At 41.6% G+C, this 22411-nt stretch overlaps 1 protein-coding gene across 1 annotated transcript; it reads left to right on the top strand.

Annotated features, from left to right (window-relative positions):
• The first annotated feature begins 13537 nt into the window (after nucleotides 1-13537).
• Nucleotides 13538-17986, top strand: LOC108630002 (kinesin-like protein KIF20A). The gene is made up of 2 exons (XM_018033044.1): nucleotides 13538-17182; nucleotides 17879-17986. The coding sequence occupies exons 1-2, from the start codon at nucleotides 13538-13540 to the stop codon at nucleotides 17984-17986; spliced, it is 3753 nt and encodes a 1250-aa protein (XP_017888533.1).
• Nucleotides 17987-22411: the final 4425 nt, after the last annotated feature.

Raw genomic sequence — 22411 nt, 5'->3', positions numbered from 1 at the left:
GTACTGGTAACTTCATATCATTTGATACAGCAATGAAAGGATTACGGTAAGAGTCGTGCTACAGTGTCATCTAAAAGTTGGCTGCGTATACATACACAGATGCCACCAGGATTTCTTACTGACAATGAGAGTAAAAAGAAAGTTTTAAATATGAGTGTACAGCTCGAGCCTGCTTCTTACGTTTCTCCTCCTCTAAGCGCTCGTTTTCTTACTCTATTTCATATAAATTCTACAAAGTTTACCATGCTTTTACTTACAAACGATATCGCTTACCACTTTGATTTTTTCATGTAAGATTTTTCTGAATTCTTTACGTGATATTCGACTTTTTTTTTTAAACATTGTGAAAACAGTTTTTATGCCATAATTAAAAATGTCAGTTTCGCGAGGAGTCAGTATGGGGATTACATGTTAAAAAGTAAAACTTTGAGGATAAATATCTCGCTTATCATAAGGCTTGGATTTCAATAACTTTAACCATCAGTAAATAGTAAAGCCATTAAATATTAAAAAATTTTTAAATTATCGCAAAAAGATCAGTTTCCGCGATTACTACCTTGAAGGATCGAATTAAGCGGTTGATTTCATAGATCCATTATTTAAAGAACAGAGGACTTCGAAGGTATTGCAGCCACATGAGGCATTCAGTAAAAAGCCGCTGATAAACACTACAAGAAAACTCTTTTTACCTCGAATGCTTTGCGTGGTCTTGAAAACATTCTCTCAATCCATCCCTTCGGCTTCTACTTTTTTTTCTCGTGTACTCGCTTCCTTTCCGCGCCGTCCGTTCTTCTCCTCATTGCGCAACGGCGTTTCTCTCCTCTCCGGTCTTCCAGTTGGAATCTAAAACATAATCCGTTTCTTCGGTCCCTGCCTCTCGCCCCGGCCACTTCGCGAAAAAAAGCGAGCACTCTGTTTGTTTCGGCTCAAAGGGTACAGCGGCGCCGGGACAAGGAGCACTTTGAAAATCCGACGTATTACCGCGGCACATCCAATCGCGAAATAGAACAACCATGAAGGTTGACCCGCGCCCCTTTCCCTTCCCGTTTGCGCTTTCACCGCCACCCGCGGTGTGTTTTCTTATTTTTTTCTTGACAGCCTTCTTCCCAATCCTCCCCTAGCGACTACTCTTCGGCTCCTTTTCTTCTTTCCTCTTCATTTTCTCTGTCTGTTTCCGTTACTCGCCTCCTCTTCGGTCCCGGTTTAATGCAATTAAGTCGAGCGTTAAAATATCGTTCTTAATTCACCGGCGGCACCTTTTGTTTCTTCTGTGGTTTAACGCGAGCAGCTTGCGTTGGTCCCTGCCTCATTCTCTCTTTCCATCTTGCCATTTCATTTTTCGACTCTCTCCAGCGTGCAGCTCTTTTTCCCTAAGGAAGGGAGCTCACGCGTCCGGCACGATGTCGCGAGATAAAACTTCCCTTTTGACGTTTGTAATTATTTTCTCACTCAGCATGCTGTCGTTGCCGTTCCTTCATGTCCTCCTTATTGAACGCGATTGTGCTTTCAAGTGTTTCACTTTATGTATCCGGTATGAACGCTTTGTTCAATTTTTCAGCCCGCGTTCTTCCGACTGTTCCTTGAATAATGTGTAAACACTGCAAAAAGCATTTTTCGTTACAGAAACTGGAAATTATGTCTTTTCTTATAAATTCACTGCAGGCGACTACATATGAAACATAGTGTGTTTAAGTGTGTATGTAAAAATGCAGGAACAGCCTCCTTTCATGATGGATGAATCAATTTAATATTGTCAGGTGTTGCCGATAACTTCGGAAGATAACTTATTTCACTGACCGAAGAGATTTCCACCAACTTTTATAGGAGGGCGGAGAAGGAAAGGAATGCAATGCCGCTTCTCTTTCGTTTGTATCTCTTTTTCGCTCCTCTTGTTACGTTCATGCCCATCCCTTTGATCCGGCTTATTCGGCCGGCATATGTCGTCGAGTCGACCAAAAATGTAACAAAGTTTTCGCGAACATCGTGGCACGAATGCCAGCAGAGATTTTGTGGTCCTTTTGCCGCGCGTCGATCTCTGTTCTTCCTTTGCGCGTTTGACCACCCACGTCCTTTTGACAATTACATTATGTGTGTCCGGCGAGATTCTTGAATATTCATCGGAAAATTCGTGAAACTTCGTGTTTAAGCATTCTTCGTTACGCGTGATGTCCTACTTTGATTTCGTGGAATGTTTTTATAAAAATTTGTACTAATTTGTTGTTTGAAACCATTTTTCCACGTACATCACTCAATATTATATTGTATCGCGCTACAAACATTTCCTGTAGTTTAAAAATACTTTTAATTACATTCTGTTCGTACAAAATAGTTCTTTGTATTCCTCTTGTATTTGACGTTTTGAAAATTATTTCTCCATTGCATTCTACGCGAATGCCATATGTCGAGGTGAGAATAAGTAAAAGTAATCCTGATTGATAAATATATCTAAACGCAGATTAATCCTTATGCTGTATGCTGTAATGGATCTTCAGACGTCTAAAAGTAGACAATTCTTTGTTACACGCGTGCCTAATATCCTCGCTTCCTGTTGTTCCTTAATCTCTCCTGCCAGCGAAATTTAAGACATTATGCTATGGAAGAATCCCTTTGATGTCGCGCTTTACATACAATATTTACATACTATCGAGGGAAGACTTTAAACTTCTTGAAGATATTTTGAAGGCCCCGGAGTACTTTCCACCAGGCTTGCTGCATTAAGAATTTAAGTGAAGGGGGAGAACACCGGTGGCATTTATTCATTCGGGCATTAATGAAAAGTTCCCGCGGCATTTAATACAGAAGTAAACAACGGGGAAGCTTATAAATCGCATCAAGATTTCTATCGATGCTTCGATTACTTGTTTCGTTATTAAACTACTTATTATTCATTCAAATGTCCAAATGTGTTCAGTTTAGTTGACACAAAATTTGAAAATGTAATTAAAACTGTCATATGTTATTTAACATTAAAATGCGTGGGGTTTTGACAGCAGCTATTATTGCATCCTTGCTGCAATTCATAATTAACGTATCCAATTACGAACAATTAAAGCAGCGCTAGGAGCAAATAACTCGCGTGGCGACAATGCGAAGAAAAATCTCAGGACCCCCCTGTCTCTAGCGCAACCCCTTTACGGCGGCTGGTGTTCGACGCTGGCTGCCGTCTCGGCAGCCACTTTTCAATCTTTTTTCAACGCGGTAAAGTAAGCATGAAAACAAACGTCACGACTTCAGTCGAGACAAGAGTGTACACATGCAGACTTAGGGATATGCGTTACCTGTGCACACGTGACACGGGAAAACGACAAAATCTACGGTGGAAGAAAAATTCGCGTGAAGATCAGGTATTTAGCGCATAGTCTGTTCTCTGTTTTCAATTCAAGCCGAATTTAATGCTAACAGACGAAACTGGAGTACTAAAGAAAATCGACTATCTATAAACAAGGACAATATATTTGTTCCAAAAATAGGTTATCAAAACCTGAGTAACTTATAATCCAAATTAATTACTAAAACCTAACATTTGTTTTAATGTGATCTTTTTGTTCATATTTTAATTAACTTGATTTTAAGGAATATCAAGAATAAAAAACAGTACCACCCATACAATAATTCTTAATGCAGAACGAATAGTCACATCGACTCTCCCATTTTTTTTTTAAATAATTATAAGGTACTCCATTTTTTCATTGAACAATGGGCTCAATAATTTGGCATCTGATTGCATCGGTGATACATTCGCGAAGAGCTATTACGGTACTTCGCTCCACGCCGTTTAGTACCGGGCGTCTAAACGCGCGCATGAAAGTGCGGTATTCGTTTTGTTTTCGCAACCACGTATTCCCTTTTGTGATATACGCGGCTTTCTGCATTACCATGAATTCGTACACCGGGGAACAAGGACTCGTTACGAGACAGACGGTTGTCCTTTGAGTTTTGCTCGCTTAGATTAATATTATATCAATGCTGTGTCAAAGAGAACACCTCTTCCCATCCTCTTTTTCATCTACCCTATAACGAACGCGGACCCTTTCGCACGTTCGAGGCTCGCTTGAGTGGTCGAGCAACGACTACCTTGTGAATAATTGACACATGAAACGCGGACCGCCGCGAATGTCGTTGCAGACTCTTGCGATTTACTTCAGACCTTGAAGTTCTCACTTTATTCATATCGACGATTTCAACATGGACAAAATTACCAACGCAGACAATCAAGAATTACAGATTTTATGTATAAGTTTCCAGGAATCCAATATAAAAATTTTATGAGGTGCCATTGTAAATGATTTTCAAATAATTATGGGATCTTCTTCAATTTCCTTCTTTTCGACATGTTTTACTCAGTTGTCACTTCTTAGAAGAAACGATGTTCTTCCCCTCGTTCGTCCAGGAAAAGTTCACTAGAAATACTCGGTCAACAAACGTAAAGAAGCAAAAGACCGAATTGATTCCGGTTGACCTGCACTGTTCGGAGTTTTCTAAAGATGAGATTGAAGGAGAAAGAGAGGGTAAAAAAAAGAGTGCTCGTTTCCGGAGGCAGCTAGGCAAACGGGACCAATAATCGCTGATAATTTATTAAGGGGGAAATGCTCGCGATCCGGCCTTCTGCCGGGCTTCTGCGTTATTTAAGAAAATAAATATTTGATATCCCAAACAAAGGCTCGACTACAGCGTCTCTCCTTCGGCAAGCAGGAAACGGATAGAGAAGAAGAGGCCGAACAGGAGGAGGGTGATGGTGGCGGATAGAAGGGAGACTGAAAACTTGGAAGGAGAAGCAGCCACCGCGGCTAAAAAGTGTCGAGGGTGGGTCGAGAATCTAGCGCAGCCGACGCGGAGGGCTTCAAAGATGCGGGGGTGGCGACTCATTGGCCGTGAAATATGGGGTAAAAGGTTCGATAATTGATTACACAGATTTTTTATGCCGCAAGAAGCCTTAATTCTCGCCGCGCCACCCCTCGATAACTCCGTGCCAGGAAAACCAACCGACGAGCTCAGAATATCGAGTCCGATGTAAAACGATCTCCCAACCCTCCTCCGAGGAATGTTCCAGTCTGCTGGATTACCGCTGCCGTTGAAAAAACTGAGCTCCTACTTAGCCGTCCACAGCAGGGATGATGTAATCGTTGATTAGCGTTTCGTTTTATTCCGTACATTGAAATTCGAAAACTTTTATAATTGAGATAAATAATTAGGTATATTTTTTATATTTCATCGTATTTATAAGCACGCATCAAGTATCATGGAATATCATGGAAGTATCGTGTGTTAACTTTTATCGAGGACTAAACTGAGCGGAAAGTCGTTGAATGGGGGATGTAGCTTGATTGACGTAATGATTAAAAAGTGTACCGGGTGCAAAGAGCGCTTTGTTATATGCAAAAAATTATAGTCTCTCTAATTTGAAAATATTGAAGCCGCCCGTTTGATTGCTAAAGGGAGGAAAAGAATGCAAGTGAATGGCGAGGAAAAAGAAATCGGTCGATTCATATTACTGTTTCAAAGTAATTATACCTTCCTGTTGTTGGTACGTTAAAAGTGATATAAAAAGTTTATCATGAATCAAATTTTACCTCCTAATTGAAGGAACAAATTTTACCTCCTAATATGTTTCTAAATTTTCACTAGTTTGTTCAAGTATTAGATTAGCTCTTGAACTAGATAACATCATAACTGACTGTATCGAACCTATTTGTCAAATATTTCAATATTAATCTGAATATAATTGAAATTTTAAAAGCAAATACGTTTCTTATTATAGATAGTTCGGAGAATCAAAGAAATAAGAAATGAGCTTGAATGCATTCACGTGATCTAACGGTCGATCCAATATCGTTTAGATTGTTGCATGTACACATATACATGTATATGTATGATGCGAGTAAGATAGAGGCGAAAATTGATTCGATCATGGCGATCATGTATGGTCTATAAATAGTTATACCGATGATGGAAGACTTTAAACGAGATGATATGGCCTCTGATCGACCCAATCAATGCATCCACTAAATCATCGTCTAAACTGACGGCTGCAACACAGCTAGTTAATATACATGCGGTGGGCGACCGGAAGGGGCCACTCATCCAACGATTGTCGATGCGTGGCATCTTTATACGATCACGAATTGTGATGGACTGCTCCTCGTTTCCGTGTACGATCAGATCATCCGATTAGAAAGTTCATTCTTCATCATCTTCAACTAAATAATAGCCACACTTCCCTTTTGGATCGTTAATAAATAGATCACATACTGGGCATCCAATTCAATTCATTCATAGGCTTAGTTGAATTTAGAATATTACAATTTACATATGTATGTAACATTCACGCATAATGCGAAAGGGTTGAGTGACTTTTAATAGAATTCAAGGTTCAGCAGTTACCTTATACAAGTGAAATTATTATTTAGTATATAAAAGAAGTCTGATAAACCAAAACATAGAGGGTTTTGCGCATGGCTGCATCGTTACGCCGAGTGATTGCTTTGATTCAGAAATAAATAGTCAGTGTCTCGTTTCCTGTCATTAGTATCAGGCAGTCCAATACAGAAAACATTGATCGATTGATTAATAATTTAATTGGTAGGCGTCAAAAAGAAGATCACATCTGTTACATTCCTGATTGCTTTATTTTATCTTTTAGTATACTTAGCTCTTTTACAAACCTTAAATTACTAAAACCCTTACATTTCGTCGAGATTTTTTTGAAACCTCCAATACTTCCATTGAAGCTTCTCAATTAGGTCCTAATAACGTAGAGGTTCTCAGCCAATTCATGTTTGGGGTATGTCTCTGGAAGGAATAGGGAGAATGGTAAATAGAAAAAAAACTGTCAGGACCTCGACGGAAGATGAGCAATCGTAAAATCCGGAACAGGCAGCCGAAGAGCGTCTAAAAGGATCCTGGGCAGCGATAGGGGTGGTAGATGGCTTAATGCCATGGTGTCGAGCAATCGGGTATCGACTTTTCCATTAGCCGCGAAAGTTGTGGTCACCGGAACGACGAAATTGGCCATACCAAAAGGGACGTTTGCGCCAAGGTGACGTGGTCGCACTGGAGTCGCAAAAGGAAACGCTCCAGTGGGCCGGGGTTGCGGAGGGTTGGACATCGTCGGCGAAGACAACGCGCGTCAACGAACAGCGAAGGGTGACATTAATTCTCATAACATTTTACGAGGCGGTATCTGACCTGGTGTGAAGTCCTCCCGACGGCCAGAAGCACGGTTTAGGAGTCATAACTTCCAATCACCTTAAGACATGCAGTCGCAGACAATTCACGCAATCTACGGATGACCGTGCTCCGTCCAACATCGGGAAGCTTCTGCTCCAATCGAGTGAACCTATCTTTCCATTTTAATCTCGTCTCTGCACTAATTAAAACCTCTGCTATCAGATTGACTTTTTTAAGTAGTATAACATACTTTCATAACAATTCATTACGAAAAAGAATATTTTTCAAAGACACGAGTCATGCGAGAACATTTTCCAAAATGATATATGTATGTGTCACAAATTAAATATGCACACATATAATGATGTATTTAAAGAGAAGATCACATTCTACCATTTTGCAAAGTCGTATGCCACAAGCCCGCATAGACGCGGAATAATGACGACAGTCCGGCATCAGAGAGTGAATTTCCTTTCCACATGATATTTCGTTTCTATCATCTCTAAACGAGAAATTCCCTCGACCCCAGCGGAGGCGATGCGACGACACGGCGTCGTCGTTTAACCACGCTCCGCCGTGGCGAAATATCGACCTCATTATCGGGACGTATCACCAGCAATGAAACGTAAGTCGCCAAACGCGCAGCGGATCCCGATGAAAAGACAGCCCACGGTAGACTGGGTGTTCATTACGGCCGGGCCGCTATAGGAATCCATTAATGCGTGAGACGTTGCCGGCGATGAAACCGAGCATAATGCGGCAGCACCTCGTATCTGCGAGCGGCCATGAGCCACGGGTGAGGGGGTTGGAGGAACGAAAGGTTCGGGGGAACGTGCCTCGTTAAGGGAAACACAGGACACAGGGTGTAAGGGTGGCCCGAGGCAGGGGGTGTGCGTCGTCGTTAAACCGTCCCAGGAATATCGCCGTTCAATTTCGCTCCTCGCGCTTCAAAAAAAAGAAAAGGAAGTGAGACCGAGCGAGAGAGAAAAAGAAACGCACCCGCCACCGCTCGCCGTATCGGCCGACCGGAGTTCTTTTTGATCTCGCTAAAGAATTCATTAAGTTTTGCGGCCGCGGTTAGGTATTAATACGCGAGGGGGTGGAAAATGCGCGGCGCGTTTTATGCTCGCCCGAGCACGAGCCTCGCTGCTGGAGAGGCAGGTGGATCTCTTTTCTCTGCTGCTTTTGTCTGCCGCGTTTTCCTTTGTCCTCCTGTTGCCCGATTGTCTATCGATGGCTCTTTGATATTTACAGGTTTAACACTTCACGCGACGTGTGAATTTTCAACTCATACCCTGTCGGCTTCTGTCCACTACGTGTGTAGATGGGAACGCTTTGAAAAAAAAATGTTTCCGATTTTCTATTATGCGTGAAAATACGTTTATTGCATTTTATTTTATTCATTCCTTGATACAAGTTCGATTGATTGTATTTAAAGATGACGCTTTTTGCTACGAATGAATTCATAACTTTATCATAATTATAATTGTCGCTTCATTAATCATCGTTACACGTAAATATATTTTCGAAACTGTCATTAAAGGCTAAGATGCGTGTTGTATGCGTGAAATAGCTGGATCTTCTTAAAAACTTGATGTACCGAGTTTTCCTTCGCGCTGATGAGTAACGATGAAGGTGGCCCAGAAAATGTTGGCCGGACGATAGAGATCGGATAGCGGGCGGGGAAGTTTAGGTTGGCTCACGGTGTTGGAGTGCATTTGGCCATCAAATAACATCGGCAGCGCCTATAACCGGCTTACGTCCCGACATAAAGTCGGCTTGGGCTTCTCTTACTTACACGGGTCTTTCCTCGCCATCTCGAACCACTAACTCGTGATCAGACCACCCCAGCCCACTACGAACCGTATCAGGAGTTGCGGTTCTTGGAGGGCTTAAGCTCGCGATATCAGTTGATTGGGTCTAGAAAGTATCGCCCTGGAAGAGGATTCGTTTTCTACCGTTACCACGATTGCCACGGTCCGTTTCGCGTGGAAAGTGTCCGCGCGTGAGATTGCTTTTTAAAGAACCGGTAACGAGAAATTACCAACAAATAGATGAACACGAGTTATAACTCCTGGTGCGTGCAAGAGGAATTCATACACAGAGAGTGTAACAGTACAATTAATAAAGAGTTCAATGACGATACAATTTTGTACTCATTGAATGGCAATGAATGTAGCTAATATCTCTAACGGATGGATGGTCTTTAGAAGCTCTCTTGTATTAGTCCCTTCTCTCACAAAGATATCTCCCATTAACAAAAATGCTATTGACCAGAAGCTGCCCGTTGCGGTTAATCCACCAGTTCGGGACACCTGCTCCTATCACTCCATTCGTTGCCATTTTGGCTTTCCCAGATGTTTCCAATTAAACTTTTCTCAGTGTTCGACCAACGATACTTTTTCGGATTAGCCAAGGTACGTTTCAGTTCGAGGCTATAGCATGTGGTCGGTGGTCAAACTCGGCGCGTATCCGAGGAAGGGACCAATAATTTGCCAATATCGAGATCACTGGCGTACCGAACGCAATATAAACGTTTATGACTCGCATTGGAGCCCCTCTCCACGATGTACTCTATTCAATCCACTACTTTTCCGGCAGTGACGCTCAATTTACATAGAACATCACTATTTTACTTACATTCAAATTTACAGATTGAGATGATAGTAATTCCAATAAAGCTAATCCTAATTTTTTACATCATTATATTACCTTATTAACTTATTATTGCTGAATGGAATTTGTCAAAACACATCTAACATCAATTCTCTGTTTAGATATCGTTTAATTAAATCATTTCATTCGATCTTTGAGGTAGATAAAATAAGTTGTATTCGTCTATTTCTTAACATCTGCTTATATTCTTATATGTATTGTTTTTGATAATTATTAAAGATTTTTTCTCATAACGTCACACTTATTCGAACTTACATATTACGAGTACATATTCTTATTTTCCTTAAAACTTGTTGTCCGTGGAAATGAGAGTTGCTGACCGATAAACGTGTTCGGAGGACAGGCAAGGAAAGAAGGGTGAACATCGGTAGCCAATGGTGGCTGCAATACAAACCGTCTTTGACTCGTCTCTTCGACATCCCCTGTAGCTGTCGTCAATGATACGTATAGATATACCACATACGTGGCTTCCTCTCTGTTGCCCTTTCGCGATATCACTGTGTGAGGGCGAGTGCTCGTGCCTGGGTCACTTAATGTTTCTCTATCTATAGTGGTCAGGGCGAGACAGTCTGGTATATTGTTATATACGACATTGTGAAGGGCTGCGGAGTTAGGGAAGAAGGAAGAGTGGAGCCACGAGAGATATCGCCCGCCACCAATTACCAGGACCGACCAAGAGTTATTGAAAAGATCTCCCCATAGGAGGCATCCCGTGGAACCGCGATTTTGGAACGGCTAATGAACACTGATTATAGTTTAATAAACGTTTGTGGATGATTTATGGACACTATTATATCAGGAATTGGGAAATCAGCTTTTAGCTTTAGCTATTATCAGCATTATAATCAGCTTAAATTTATTGTAAAATTATAATCAATGTAAGAATGAGAATGTTAATTGTAATTTTTTCACATCTTTACAACTTTGGTTTTGAATAAAAAAATTGTTTTTCAGTGGAATAGAAACCTTAGCAAAAGATTCGCGAGTAGTTCACATTGAGAAAAATCCTGCTGTGATGTAAACTTTGTGCCGTTGCATCGCAACGAATTTGGGGATAAATTTCCAGTAAATTCGTCGCGCAGTAACTTCACAATAACGGTCGAATCAGTAGCAAAGTCCGACGAATACATATCACGGCGCTGCACGTCGCACCGCGTCGCGTCGGTTCGATAAGCTTACGGCTACGGAGCGCGCATTAATTATTCCCTTTAGATTGCGCCTGGCGCGATCCGTAAAATTTCCACCCCAATGCGAAGCGTCGCCATCAATTTCACCGCCTCTGCCCGCGCAATAAGGTGTTTTCTCTTGCCGAGGTACCTCCGAAAGGACTCCTCCTCGTCTCATCGAACGGTAATAGCTGCTTTTACGATCATCATATTTATAAATGTAAGCCCGGATGTGGATCCCCCTCGCTCGACCCCGATGAAAGCAGCCCGTTAATTGGGAATACTGATGGTACCATGGAGCGAGCTCTGGATTTGGATCGATGCCGTTCGGATGTCGTCCTCCCCCTTTTCGTCTATTCCCGTTGCCAAGGTCTCATCTCTCCTGGTCCTCCCACGCAAGATCATGGCACCGGATAAGACCCGTGGGACGCTGTCAAAGAGAGCTTATATTTATGAGACTTTCGGCAAACAAATGGATAAATCTAATATCTCGAAAGCGGAACGCTGGAGCTCCTTAAAGACGTCTCCCGTTTTCGCGCGGATTGCTCCTTGGACTTGCTACACTTTCATAAACGCAGATACAGAATACAAACTCTCGACCAAATATTCGCGACAACTCACAGTTATATAGAATTATGGGTAATCGTAAATTTCGAATTAACATCCGCCTTCGTATTCGTTTTAAAAACCGATTCTTTATCGTTCACTCTTGGTGTATCGTGGAGAGCAGTTGAAGAAAAATCGGAGAATGATGTTCGGAAGAGGGAGGTTCTTCGAATCACGGACACAGACTGCCGTTTCGTTCTTCAGTGCCATTAAAGACGCTATAAAAGAAGTGGGCTGGCGGTGGTCCCGTTGGCGTGAGTGCTGGGCGAAATTTGTCAGTATTAAATAAATAACCCATAAAGGTGGAACATCAATCCGCCACAGGAACATTAACGCCCGATATAAGGGGACGAGGCGACGGCTCTTATTTTTCATATACCGATGTCTTACTACCGCCGTGCACGAGTGTGTTGCCGTTCTGTACCGTAGGTAAAGAACTGTGGTTTCTTTTCCCCCTGCCGATACTTTCTTCGTGTTCTTTGATGTTTTTACGAGCCATACAATCGTATCGTAAGTCACGTCGCAGATAAAAATTGATGTATCTATTACGGGCGAAAATGGTCGGAGATCTTTTAAGTTTCTTTTAGACGAAATAATCGATACTTTTGTTTTCTTCTCTTGCTCAGTTTCTTAAGCACTGCTTTTCTTGTTTCTTAATCTCCATAAAAGATCGTTTTCTCTCGGAATAAGCTAAATATCGAAAAGTTTGCTACTTGGAATTCAACTTGTTGCTCGGTCCTGAGGAAATTCTGAATAGTCCGGTTTCTTTATCTAGGAGAATAGCCCCATCCCCGTTACTCATATTAGCTGCGGTAAAAGTAAGAAAGGCAGATCGTCGTTGAAAGTTCGAACGATCAAACAAGGACCACCAATAACAGCGTATCTTACGAGAGAGCCGGAGTAGAGCGCGTGCGATGAGGCAACGTGTATACCGAAAGCAGCGGCGAAAGCGTTTTGGTGCGTGCGTGGCGGCGGCGTCGATACAAAGAGTCGATTGTGGGTTTGAAAGACACCGCCGATCCTGCAATTCGCGATCCCTTCGAGAATGTCTACGGTGTACAGTGGTCGACTTGTGCTAGCGACACGATTCCGAAACCGAGATTACGCCGGATTTCGTGGATCGCGCGCGACCCATCTACCGACACCACGACCGGCTCGGCTATTAGCTTCTTCTTTGATTGGCTGCGTTTAATGGACCGAACGACATGCATATAAATTGCCGCTTACCTCCAACTTTGAGGATATTTCCAGGCACAAACTGTTCATGGGTGCCATTTTTCGTTTCTATCGGCTTGTCGAAATCGAAATTACATATTAATTATTATGTAATTGAATTGGAGAGTATTTATGTAGATATACATATACAGACATTTGAATAAATAGCTTTACTTCTTAGTGTCTTCAAACATTTAATCTAATAATTAACATACATATTCTATAACATAAATAAATGTTTCAATCTTTTAATAAGAAAAGAGCAACTGTTTGGGTTTTTCTTATATTATTACATGTAGGTGTGAATTCACGAGTAAAAATTGAAGAGATTTCACATTGACAGACAAAAGACAATTTACGTTATAAACTCGCTCCAAGTTATATTCAGACGATGTTTGTTTGGTACAAGTGGCGTATTGCATAACCTAGCCGAAGGTAGAAAATTGTTCACAATGGAGCAGAACAGTGCGAGGTCTTGTGATTTACCAATCATCAAAATATTTAAAAGCAATAAAAACTGAAATCGATAGAATTAAAAATTCCAAAGGAAGCGAAACACATTTCGTATGTTTACCATCTCCCCCATTCTTAACATTTACTTACATTATTGTTAATAATAAAAATAATGATCTAATTTCATTGACTCTATTGTGTTTGTCCCATAGAGCATGTTTCCCTCGGGATCTCTTTCTTTAAAACCTGCGAAAATGATTGAAAACACAATCTCTGATTGCACGCTATCAAATTATTCATTCGCGAGCAACGTGTACCTTAGAATAAAGCCGAGCTTGGAAGCGACCAGCGCAGAAATCTACACAGTGCACAATTCGACGACGTTGCACGTAAAGAAAGGTGAAAGCATAGACAAGAAGTACATATTCACGCGAATTTTCGATTCGAGCTACTCGCAGGAGGACATTTTTTACCACAGCGTGCGGCAGCAGGTGATTAATTTTCTTCTCGGCGAAAGCTCGACGATCTTAACTTATGGGGCGTCGAATTCCGGTAAAACGTATACGTTATATGGGACGCCAAAATCACCTGGTATCATTCCACGTGCCATCGAGTTGCTATTTTCCGCAGTGAATTGCACCCTCGCACCGTGGTACAAAGTCATCGACGGTAATCGAATTGTCACCTTAAACGAGGACGAACGAGCATACGAGATACAGTGTAAGAAAGATATAATAAATCCAGAAGTGATCGCTAAAGAGGAGTATACGCAAGCTCGGCTATCTCTCAACAACTCGAATCCGCAGCTTCCGGAAGAACGAGACGCTTGCGGTGATGAGTGTATGTCATCTGTTTGGATATCAGTGGCTGAAATTTACAATGATAACGTGTACGATCTTCTGGTGGTGAACGAAGAAGAGAAACAGCCGCTTAAGATGGCGTCTCGAAAGGATGGGTCGACTTACGTGAAGGATTTGAAATTTATCGCCATCACTACGGCTTTAGAGGCCTGTCAATTGTTGGTCTTCGTTCAGTCGAAGATGACGATTGCCTCAACGGTAGTTAACGACGCTAGCTCGCGATCTCATACGTTTTTTACGATAAAATTGTTGAAGTACGAGAGGCAGAACAGTCCGGAGGAGGTTCAGGTCAGTACATTAACGTTCTGCGACGTGGCTGGATCCAGGCGTTTCAAGAACAGGGCAGAAACGGGTGTCAGGTTGACGGAATGGCGAAATATAAACAATAGTTTGCTGGTGCTTGGAAGATGTTTGAAAACTGCTCGAACTAGTAATTCGATCGGCAACGTGCACGTCGCTGGACCGTTTCGCGAGTCGAAGTTAACCAGAATTCTTCAAAAAGTTTTGGCTGGTAGAGAGACAATTAGCTTTATCGTTACTATCGATACTGAGGCTGATGCATTCCCGGAAACGTTGAGCATTCTGAACTTCTCGGCGATAGCGAGAAAATTAAACGCAGAATCTAAAGTGCTCAAGAGAAATGCATTTTCGATTATGACTCCACGAAGTCTAAAATCATCCACGTTAGCTTCAATTGTACACACGCCGGAAAAATTGATCACAGTTGATTCTGAAGAATATGAAACGCTCAAGCGACGGATTAAGGAACTAACCGAAGAGCTGGAAGAAATGCAACTAATTTATTACGCAAAGAGGGACGCCATAGAGACCATTTCTAGAGGAACACAATCAGAAAAATCGTTTCTTGATTATGAACAACTGGAAGAAAGAAACGCTATTTTGTTGAAGAATTTGGAAACTCTGGAATGCGATAATTTGGATCGAGAATTGGAACTGAGACAAAAATTGGCGGACCAGTATTCTACCGCAGTTAAGGAACTACAATACTGCTCGAAGGAACGTACGCAGGTAGTGGAGGACCAAGGGCGAGAATTACTGAAGTGGTCAGTGGATCAGATAGAAGCGTTTTACAAGGAACGCATCGATAACATAATGTACAATAAGAAGCGAAAGAGGATTGACGGCGATGTCGGAATTCAATCAATTTGCCAAGAACTTGAAACTGAAAACGCAATGATGACGTCGAAACTAATCGTGTTAAGAGAAATGGTACGTAACTTAAGAGCCGAGAACCAGTCACTTAGCACGGAGAGAAACAAATGCAATTTCGAGTTAGTATTGATTAAAGAGAAGCTGACGAATTTTCACGATTTGGTTCGAATACACTTCCCTGAATTGTTCGTTAAAATACAAGACATCACGAGCGATGTCGGTTGGCTTGTTCACGAACTAAAAATAATGTTAGATCAAAAAACGAGGAGCATCGAAATTTTGGAAAGAGATTTGAACAGAGAGAGGAACGACTACATCAAAGTGGTGTCGAAGTCCTTGGAGATGGAGAACGAGCTGTGCAACACGAAACGTTTATTGCAAGAATCTTTAACTAAGGCATCGGATTTAGAAAACGAAATAATACAAAAGGCAAATTTGATTTGTAACCTGGAAATAGAATTGCAGTTGCAAAAAGAGGAGCAATCTAATGTTGAGCAGAGTGAAGTAGATTCCAACGTATCGAAATGTCTTCCAAAAGAGGGAGTTCACGGTTTAATTGGAAAATACAATTCAATTTGTAGTGATGATTTTTTCTGTAGCAGTGATAATACTGAATTAGTTACGCAAGCTCATATTGACATGAAAGCAGAACATTATCTTTATTCCGACAGCAAAAATTCGCCGAAGAAGGTATCCTTAAATAGTCTTGATACGTTCAGATCCAGTATTAGTAACGATGTGAAAGAAGACTCTGGTATCGATATCAGTAGCAGAAGTCAGAGGTCGACTAGCATTAACGACGGTGCAATTATGGATGAGATGAAGGAAAAATGGACACAAACTTTTTCATTACTAGAGAATAATAATGATACATGCAAGAATGCAACAGAATTAGAGGCTTATTACAAGAACTTAAAGCAGTGTTCCATGCAAAAGGACAGATCATCCGACACAGAACAGTCTGATCCGGCGAACGACGTGAAATCCGTCATAACGGCTTTGAGAAAAGTCGCAGATGCTAATATGTCCGAACTTGCAGTATGCAAAGCCACACTGGCGTTCTCCGAACTCAGGATGGAAGAACTGGAGAAGGAGAATGAAAAATTGCGTAAAATGGTTGAGGTAGACTCGCAAAAATATAAGCAACGCATTAAAGAATTGTCCGAAGAGCTGTTAATTAAGGAAGAAAACGAAACCGGTAATCTGAAGCGGTTGGAGAATTGCTTAGAAAAGTGTGCTTCGCTGGAGGACCAATTGTCCGTGCTTCATCTTGTTCACAAGCAGATGGTGAGGTCGTTCCCGAAGTGCATAGCGGAACAGGTTTCCCAGATCGAAAAATTGGTGATGGAACTGTCGGGGAAAAGTTTAGGGGAGGAGATAGACGATGGAACGGGAGAGGCGCGAGGCGATCTGTTCAAGGTGCAACAGCTGCACGAAAAGGTTAACGAACTCGAAACTGTTCTTGAAAAGTGCTGCGAGGAGAAGAGCAATTACCGCGAACGATTGCAAAAACAGTTGGAGGTGCAGTCGATGCTAGAAACAAAATTGAAATGGCTGTCGACGGAAATTCGTAGCAAGGACGACGAATTTAACACGCTGAAGACGAAAGTCAGCGGTGTGGTGATAGCGCAGAGTTCGAATGACGAGGAGATCAAGAACTTGGGCGAGAAAATCTTCCGATCGCATCAGACTGTTAACGTTATGAAGGAAAAACTAGCGTACTTTGAGGAAATGCGAAAGTGTTTTGAAGAAATGTTGACAAGAGACATCCAAAAGAGTAATTCAGTTGAAAAGGAAATTAAGGGTGAAGGAGAATTCAGTAGATTAAAAATCGAATTGATTGAAAATAAACGTGAAATGGATTCAGTAAAGAAACATCGGAACGATATGATAAAAAAGTACGAACGCGTGGTTCAGCAATTGCGAATTGAAGTTGAGAGAAGGAAGGAACGAATGATAAAGTTACAGAAACTGCTATTAGCCAGTTTCATATCGAGATACAAGAAATTATCTAACAAAAAATGTGACAAATCTATGATTCCTCGTTTAATAAGATCCAAAGAGAGGACATGGACTTTTCCCCGTGTTGACAGCAATGAATCCAAACGACAATTGTCATCACACAGTGCTGTGTGTTCTATTATTGATCCACGTTGCGGACGTTCCTTCAATCCTCAATCGTTAACCAAGAACTCAGAAATCGATGCAAACAGTATACGCAAATCAGAAGAATCTTGTCCAGTAAGTTTATTGCTTGGAACTTCTCTATCGAAGATACTTACGTATATTAAAAATACAGTGACACGAAAAATTTTATGTTAGGAGATTCTTGATTATTCGAGTAATTAATAGTGGAGCAATGTTTTGCTTACTTCAACATTTTAGAATCTTCATAAATATTTAAGTACAGATGATTTTGTAAGTCACTTTGTTTGGATATCGGATTAATTTAATATTCTTTAAAAGCTAAGTATAATAACTGTTCTACCTTGTCTTATACTCTACAGTTTTAAACGCTTCAGACAGAAAACAGTTCGGGGTTGAACGACTATTCGAACGTAGACGCATGTCAGGTCCAGACCGACGCCTCCGACTGTTCTGAAGTGCGCTGCGGCTGTGGTATTGGCTTTAAAAATGCTCGAAGGCAAGAAAGAATGTCAGGCTGGATGAAAGTTCGAAGAAGTAGCGCGAGAACGGATCTTCACCATCAACTCGACGGTAACTATGGCGTTAGTCTTTCGAACAGTACTTTCAAAGCTGAGATAGACAAGTATCGTCCTGAACACGAAGAAAATTCTAACTGTTCTTCAAGTAATTAATCCGCCTGTAAATATTTAAGTGATATCCATCGTTAAGGAAGACGTACAGATTTCATCAACATTTGCAGTTTGCACAATCGTTTAATATTTAATTTTATTCTAGTTAACGTGTTCTTTTTACATATATACCACGTGTTACAGGTTTAATAAAGATAAAAAATAGTACGCGTCTCTGAAACGGTTCCCTTTCGTAAGTGGTTCGCGACACGAATTAAGGTGGAATGAAAGGAGCGTCAAACGGTAAGCGAGTTATCGACTCGTAGTATTATCGGTGTATCGGTCGTTCCCCTGAGACGAGATCTTGTGTAATGGCAAAACGTGGTTCCGACGTTCGTTACAATAAGCTCGTCGCCCCAGAAGAGCAGGAGGAAACCTGTTTAGTCGGCTCGTACGAGGGCGGACCCTGGTTCGGATTTTATTGGCAATATGCTATAATTTCCGACATTAGATGCCGCTGACGCTTTCCGGCTCTCATTATACTCCGGCTGCGTCCCTACATGTGATCTTTTCGCGAAAACCGTTGCTCGCCCCAAGCGTGGCAGTCTGCGGATTCTGATATATGAAATTATGACGAGGGACATCGAAATGGAACCACGAGTTCCTTTTCCGTACGACTGCTCAGCCTCCAGTGATATTACCAATACGCCTTGTAACGCTAAAGATTAGGATAAATGAAACGCAGAAATAAATTACGATAATATTCAACCGTCCGAGGGAAATTAGCGATCTGATTTTTATAGCTATTTGATCCTTTTGAAGGGATCCATTTGCTATGAAGGAAATCAGTTTTATGCTATCACGATAAAAAATTTGAAAAGATAGATAAAAGGTGTTGCTGATATTTAATTGTTCGTCTAATTTACAAATATTTTTTACGATTATAATTCGGTATTAGAGTCTTTATACATATAGGCGCAATTAGCTGGAACTAAAAACAGTTATTCGAGTGTGAATTCGAAATTTTCGCGACATTGGATAACAGTCATTTTCTGGTTGGTCGTAGTACCCCGCTGATTTTCCCGGTAAATGTACTGCGAACTTTCCTCTTCCAATTGGCAATAAGGTTTGATCGTCACGGGAAATATCATCCAATTTCCTTTCTCCGACGACCGGGCTACATTACCACTGTCCGTCTACCCCTTAACTATACTATCAGCTACCCCGTCACGCCTTCATTTTCGAGTCTGTTTCTCGTTATAAGGAGACCAAGGGATTACACTTTGTATTCGACGAAATTTTAACAATGCAACTTATTTTATAACTTCCCTTTTGCATTGTATAAATAATAATTGTCTACAAACATGATTAACTTAAATCGAGAAAAAACAATTTCAATTGTTTTAATTAAGATATGTTTACATTATTTAATTGGTTCCCGAAATATTGAAACATTTATTTTCCTTATGTTGTACAATGAGTAAAAGCAATTTAGCAAGTAGAAATTTGTCTGATTCTATTTTATTACCATTATAAATAAAATTGATAAAAATTATACTACTNAACAATAAAAATTTTAAATGAACTGAAATAGTAAACGCGCACGATGTCAGACCGTATGCGTTCGACCGTCAGGGTAGCAATCGAGACTTTATAATTGGGAATAAGGGGAGAAAGCTATTCGAGACAAAGTTTCCTCAAGACATTAGTTTATAATTCGGCAATCCCGGATCAGTATTTGTCACGATTAGCTGATTCTTCCTCTCTCCTTCCCTCCTCGTTTGAAATATTTGGCTCCCCGGCCAAGAATTTCATCCCTTTCTTCACCCCTTCTTCCCAAAGAAGACCCACGCGAGTATTCATTAATTTCACCCGCCGATCCTACCGAACTATTGTCGTAGTTACGCACAATTTCAACGCGACAATGCCCCTAGCTTCCCGCAGGATTGACACGGACCAAGGGGATGAAACTGACGTATAAGGAGTTTAAACGATTCTCCAGAAAACGGAGAGGGTAAGACATTTCCAAAGTTCGAAGCGCGCCACAGACACAGATTATACGTCTCGTGTCATTTGTCTCTTGTATTAAATCAATGATATTTCATGTCACATCTCTTGTCGAGGATTTCGTTCCACTTACGAGAAAAGGCTTAAATAATCTTTTCCTGAATTCATGCTGAATTCTATATTTAAATTCAACATTTTACTACTTTTCGTCGATATAGTGGCTGCGTTCAACTTGGAGACAATTTTCTTTCAAACTTTATCCAGTATGTTCGCGAATTTCATTCGACACTGCCCTGTAACATGAAAGTCTCGCACTCGCAGTTAAAGAAAGAAAAGTACGTGCGAAGGATGAAAAAAGGGAAAGGGTTGATCAAAAAGAGAAGGGGCGGTGGCGTCGGTAAGCGAAAGAACGAGAGAGAGAGCAGCTAGTGGCGAACAATAAGCAATAATAGGTAATGCAATTCAAACGGTGAGGCTGGCAATACTCCGAAGCCAACGGCGTGGTTACAATGCCGGGAAATGCAAGGCAGGCATTTCCTGCGAAACGCGGGCGAGAGGAGAAACGTGGAGACAATCGTACAATACAGGACGTTCAGGTAGTCTATTGTATATTTGCTTTTACGCAATTCTACTCGTGCGCGGCTGCTCGCGCGATATTACGCAATCACGATTTATCCGCTGTGTGCGGTAGTCCTTGTTGATGAGTCCCGCTGTATTTAATCCGCTCGATTCGCCGTATCATTCTCGCCGATGAGAACGTTGGAAACTTGTAGCGCGAAAAACCCGTCGATGCTGACGTTTTCCACCAAACAGAAAGCGGAGAAATCGCCAGACGGAACAAATGAAATGCGAGAACGATCTGCGACGGAGTACGTACACGAATCTTCGTTTAAAAATGAACTACAAAGAACTTCTCGCATTGTCATTTTTAATTTTCGCCATACGGAATGATTTTTTCTATATTTAACGGGTTCAATAATAATTTGTCTATGTTCACGATTAAAATGCAAATACATGTAAAAAATAGTTAGCGAACATTTTTTGCCTCGTCTTTCTTCCCACAATACGAGAGAAGAAAATTTGCTTGGTAAGAAACGGTCGCACTTGGCTTCGCTAGGTTACGATTTATGTCTAAATTTATTCACCAAAAACAGATGCATCAGATTCGGGTCTACTGGCCTGAAGCGACCACCGCGCGGCGCGACGCGTTCCCTCGACGGAACTTACCACAATTTTATTCGCTTTTACATATGGCCGGGACGGCGATAAGAAAATGCCCATGATATTTCACGTTTTTATACGCGGCTGCTTTTGCCTTGAGGTGTTGGCCAGCCTTGCGCACCCCTCGCCACAGGAACAGTTACGTGGTCTGGCTAGCGCCTGATATGCGAAATAAGTAGCCCCAGGCCGTTAGAAGCCCGTAGTCTCGTTAACTCGATACCGTAATCCCCGAAACTCGTCCACGAAGATGGCCTCTCCTCCTACGTGATACCCTTCGATTCGACCATTTCTTCCCGGAAAGTTGTTCCTTGGAGAGATACAGCCCGTTTATCGAACGACCAGTTGGTATTCGCCGCATCAATTTCCACAGGGTTTGCTACTCGTGTCTGGAATGCTTTTGTCATTCTCGATTGTGACATTTACGAATTGTGTGTTTCGTTCTGATTTATGTAATGTTTCCGATTTCAGCGTTCGGTATCAGTAAATGCTACTATTAATGTAAAGGTTGCACTTTCTTCATTCCATTTTAGTACGATAAAACGAATCGTAAAATGTTAGAGTTCACATTTGTAAAACGTTAGAATTCCAAGAAGAAGTTCAGTAATTATCACAGATTTATCTCACATGTAGCCGGAATCGGCATGTATAAAAGGTTACAAGTCTAAGCAAAAGTCGCGCGCTCAATTCATACACGTGCGCGTGTAACAAGACGGCAGTGAAGCAGGAGGTTCGAGTGGCTATTGAGATGCTCGATTCCCGAGCTACCCTGACAGAAGAGCAGTACTACCTACCAGATATTGGAGGCAATGAGGCGGGCTACTTTTAACAAGACGACTTCTACCTACCCGTAGCTCGCTCGCCACTTCACCGATCCCTTCGTTCGATACCAAACGATGCGCTCGTTGTTATGGAATCCCATAAAATTACGAGCACCGCGACGAACCCATTGATCTTAACCCCCTAACGAGCCGCGGCTCGTGGGATCTCCGTGCCACTCCGAGAGCATTCGCGAATCGTCTTTTTTGCGGATGAATCTTTTTTCAAATCGAGCGCTCGCTGTTCCCTGTCAACCAAACGCGTGCATCGCACTACTTTTTATCGAGTTGTACGT

Source organism: Ceratina calcarata, unplaced genomic scaffold, assembly GCF_001652005.2.
Source record: "Ceratina calcarata isolate Rehan_Ccalc_2016 unplaced genomic scaffold, ASM165200v1 scaffold61, whole genome shotgun sequence".
Classification (NCBI taxonomy): Eukaryota; Metazoa; Arthropoda; class Insecta; order Hymenoptera; family Apidae; genus Ceratina; species Ceratina calcarata.
This window is presented reverse-complemented; position numbering and strand designations above follow the sequence as displayed.

Excerpts from the sequence above, each read along its gene's own strand:
- LOC108630002 (XM_018033044.1), top strand. The coding sequence starts at position 13,538 with ATGATTGAAAACACAATCTCTGATTGCACGCTATCAAATTATTCATTC. Across the intron at positions 17,183-17,878 it reads ATAAACGTGAAATGGATTCA|ACGCATGTCAGGTCCAGACC; the intron begins GTAAAGAAACAT and ends ATTCGAACGTAG.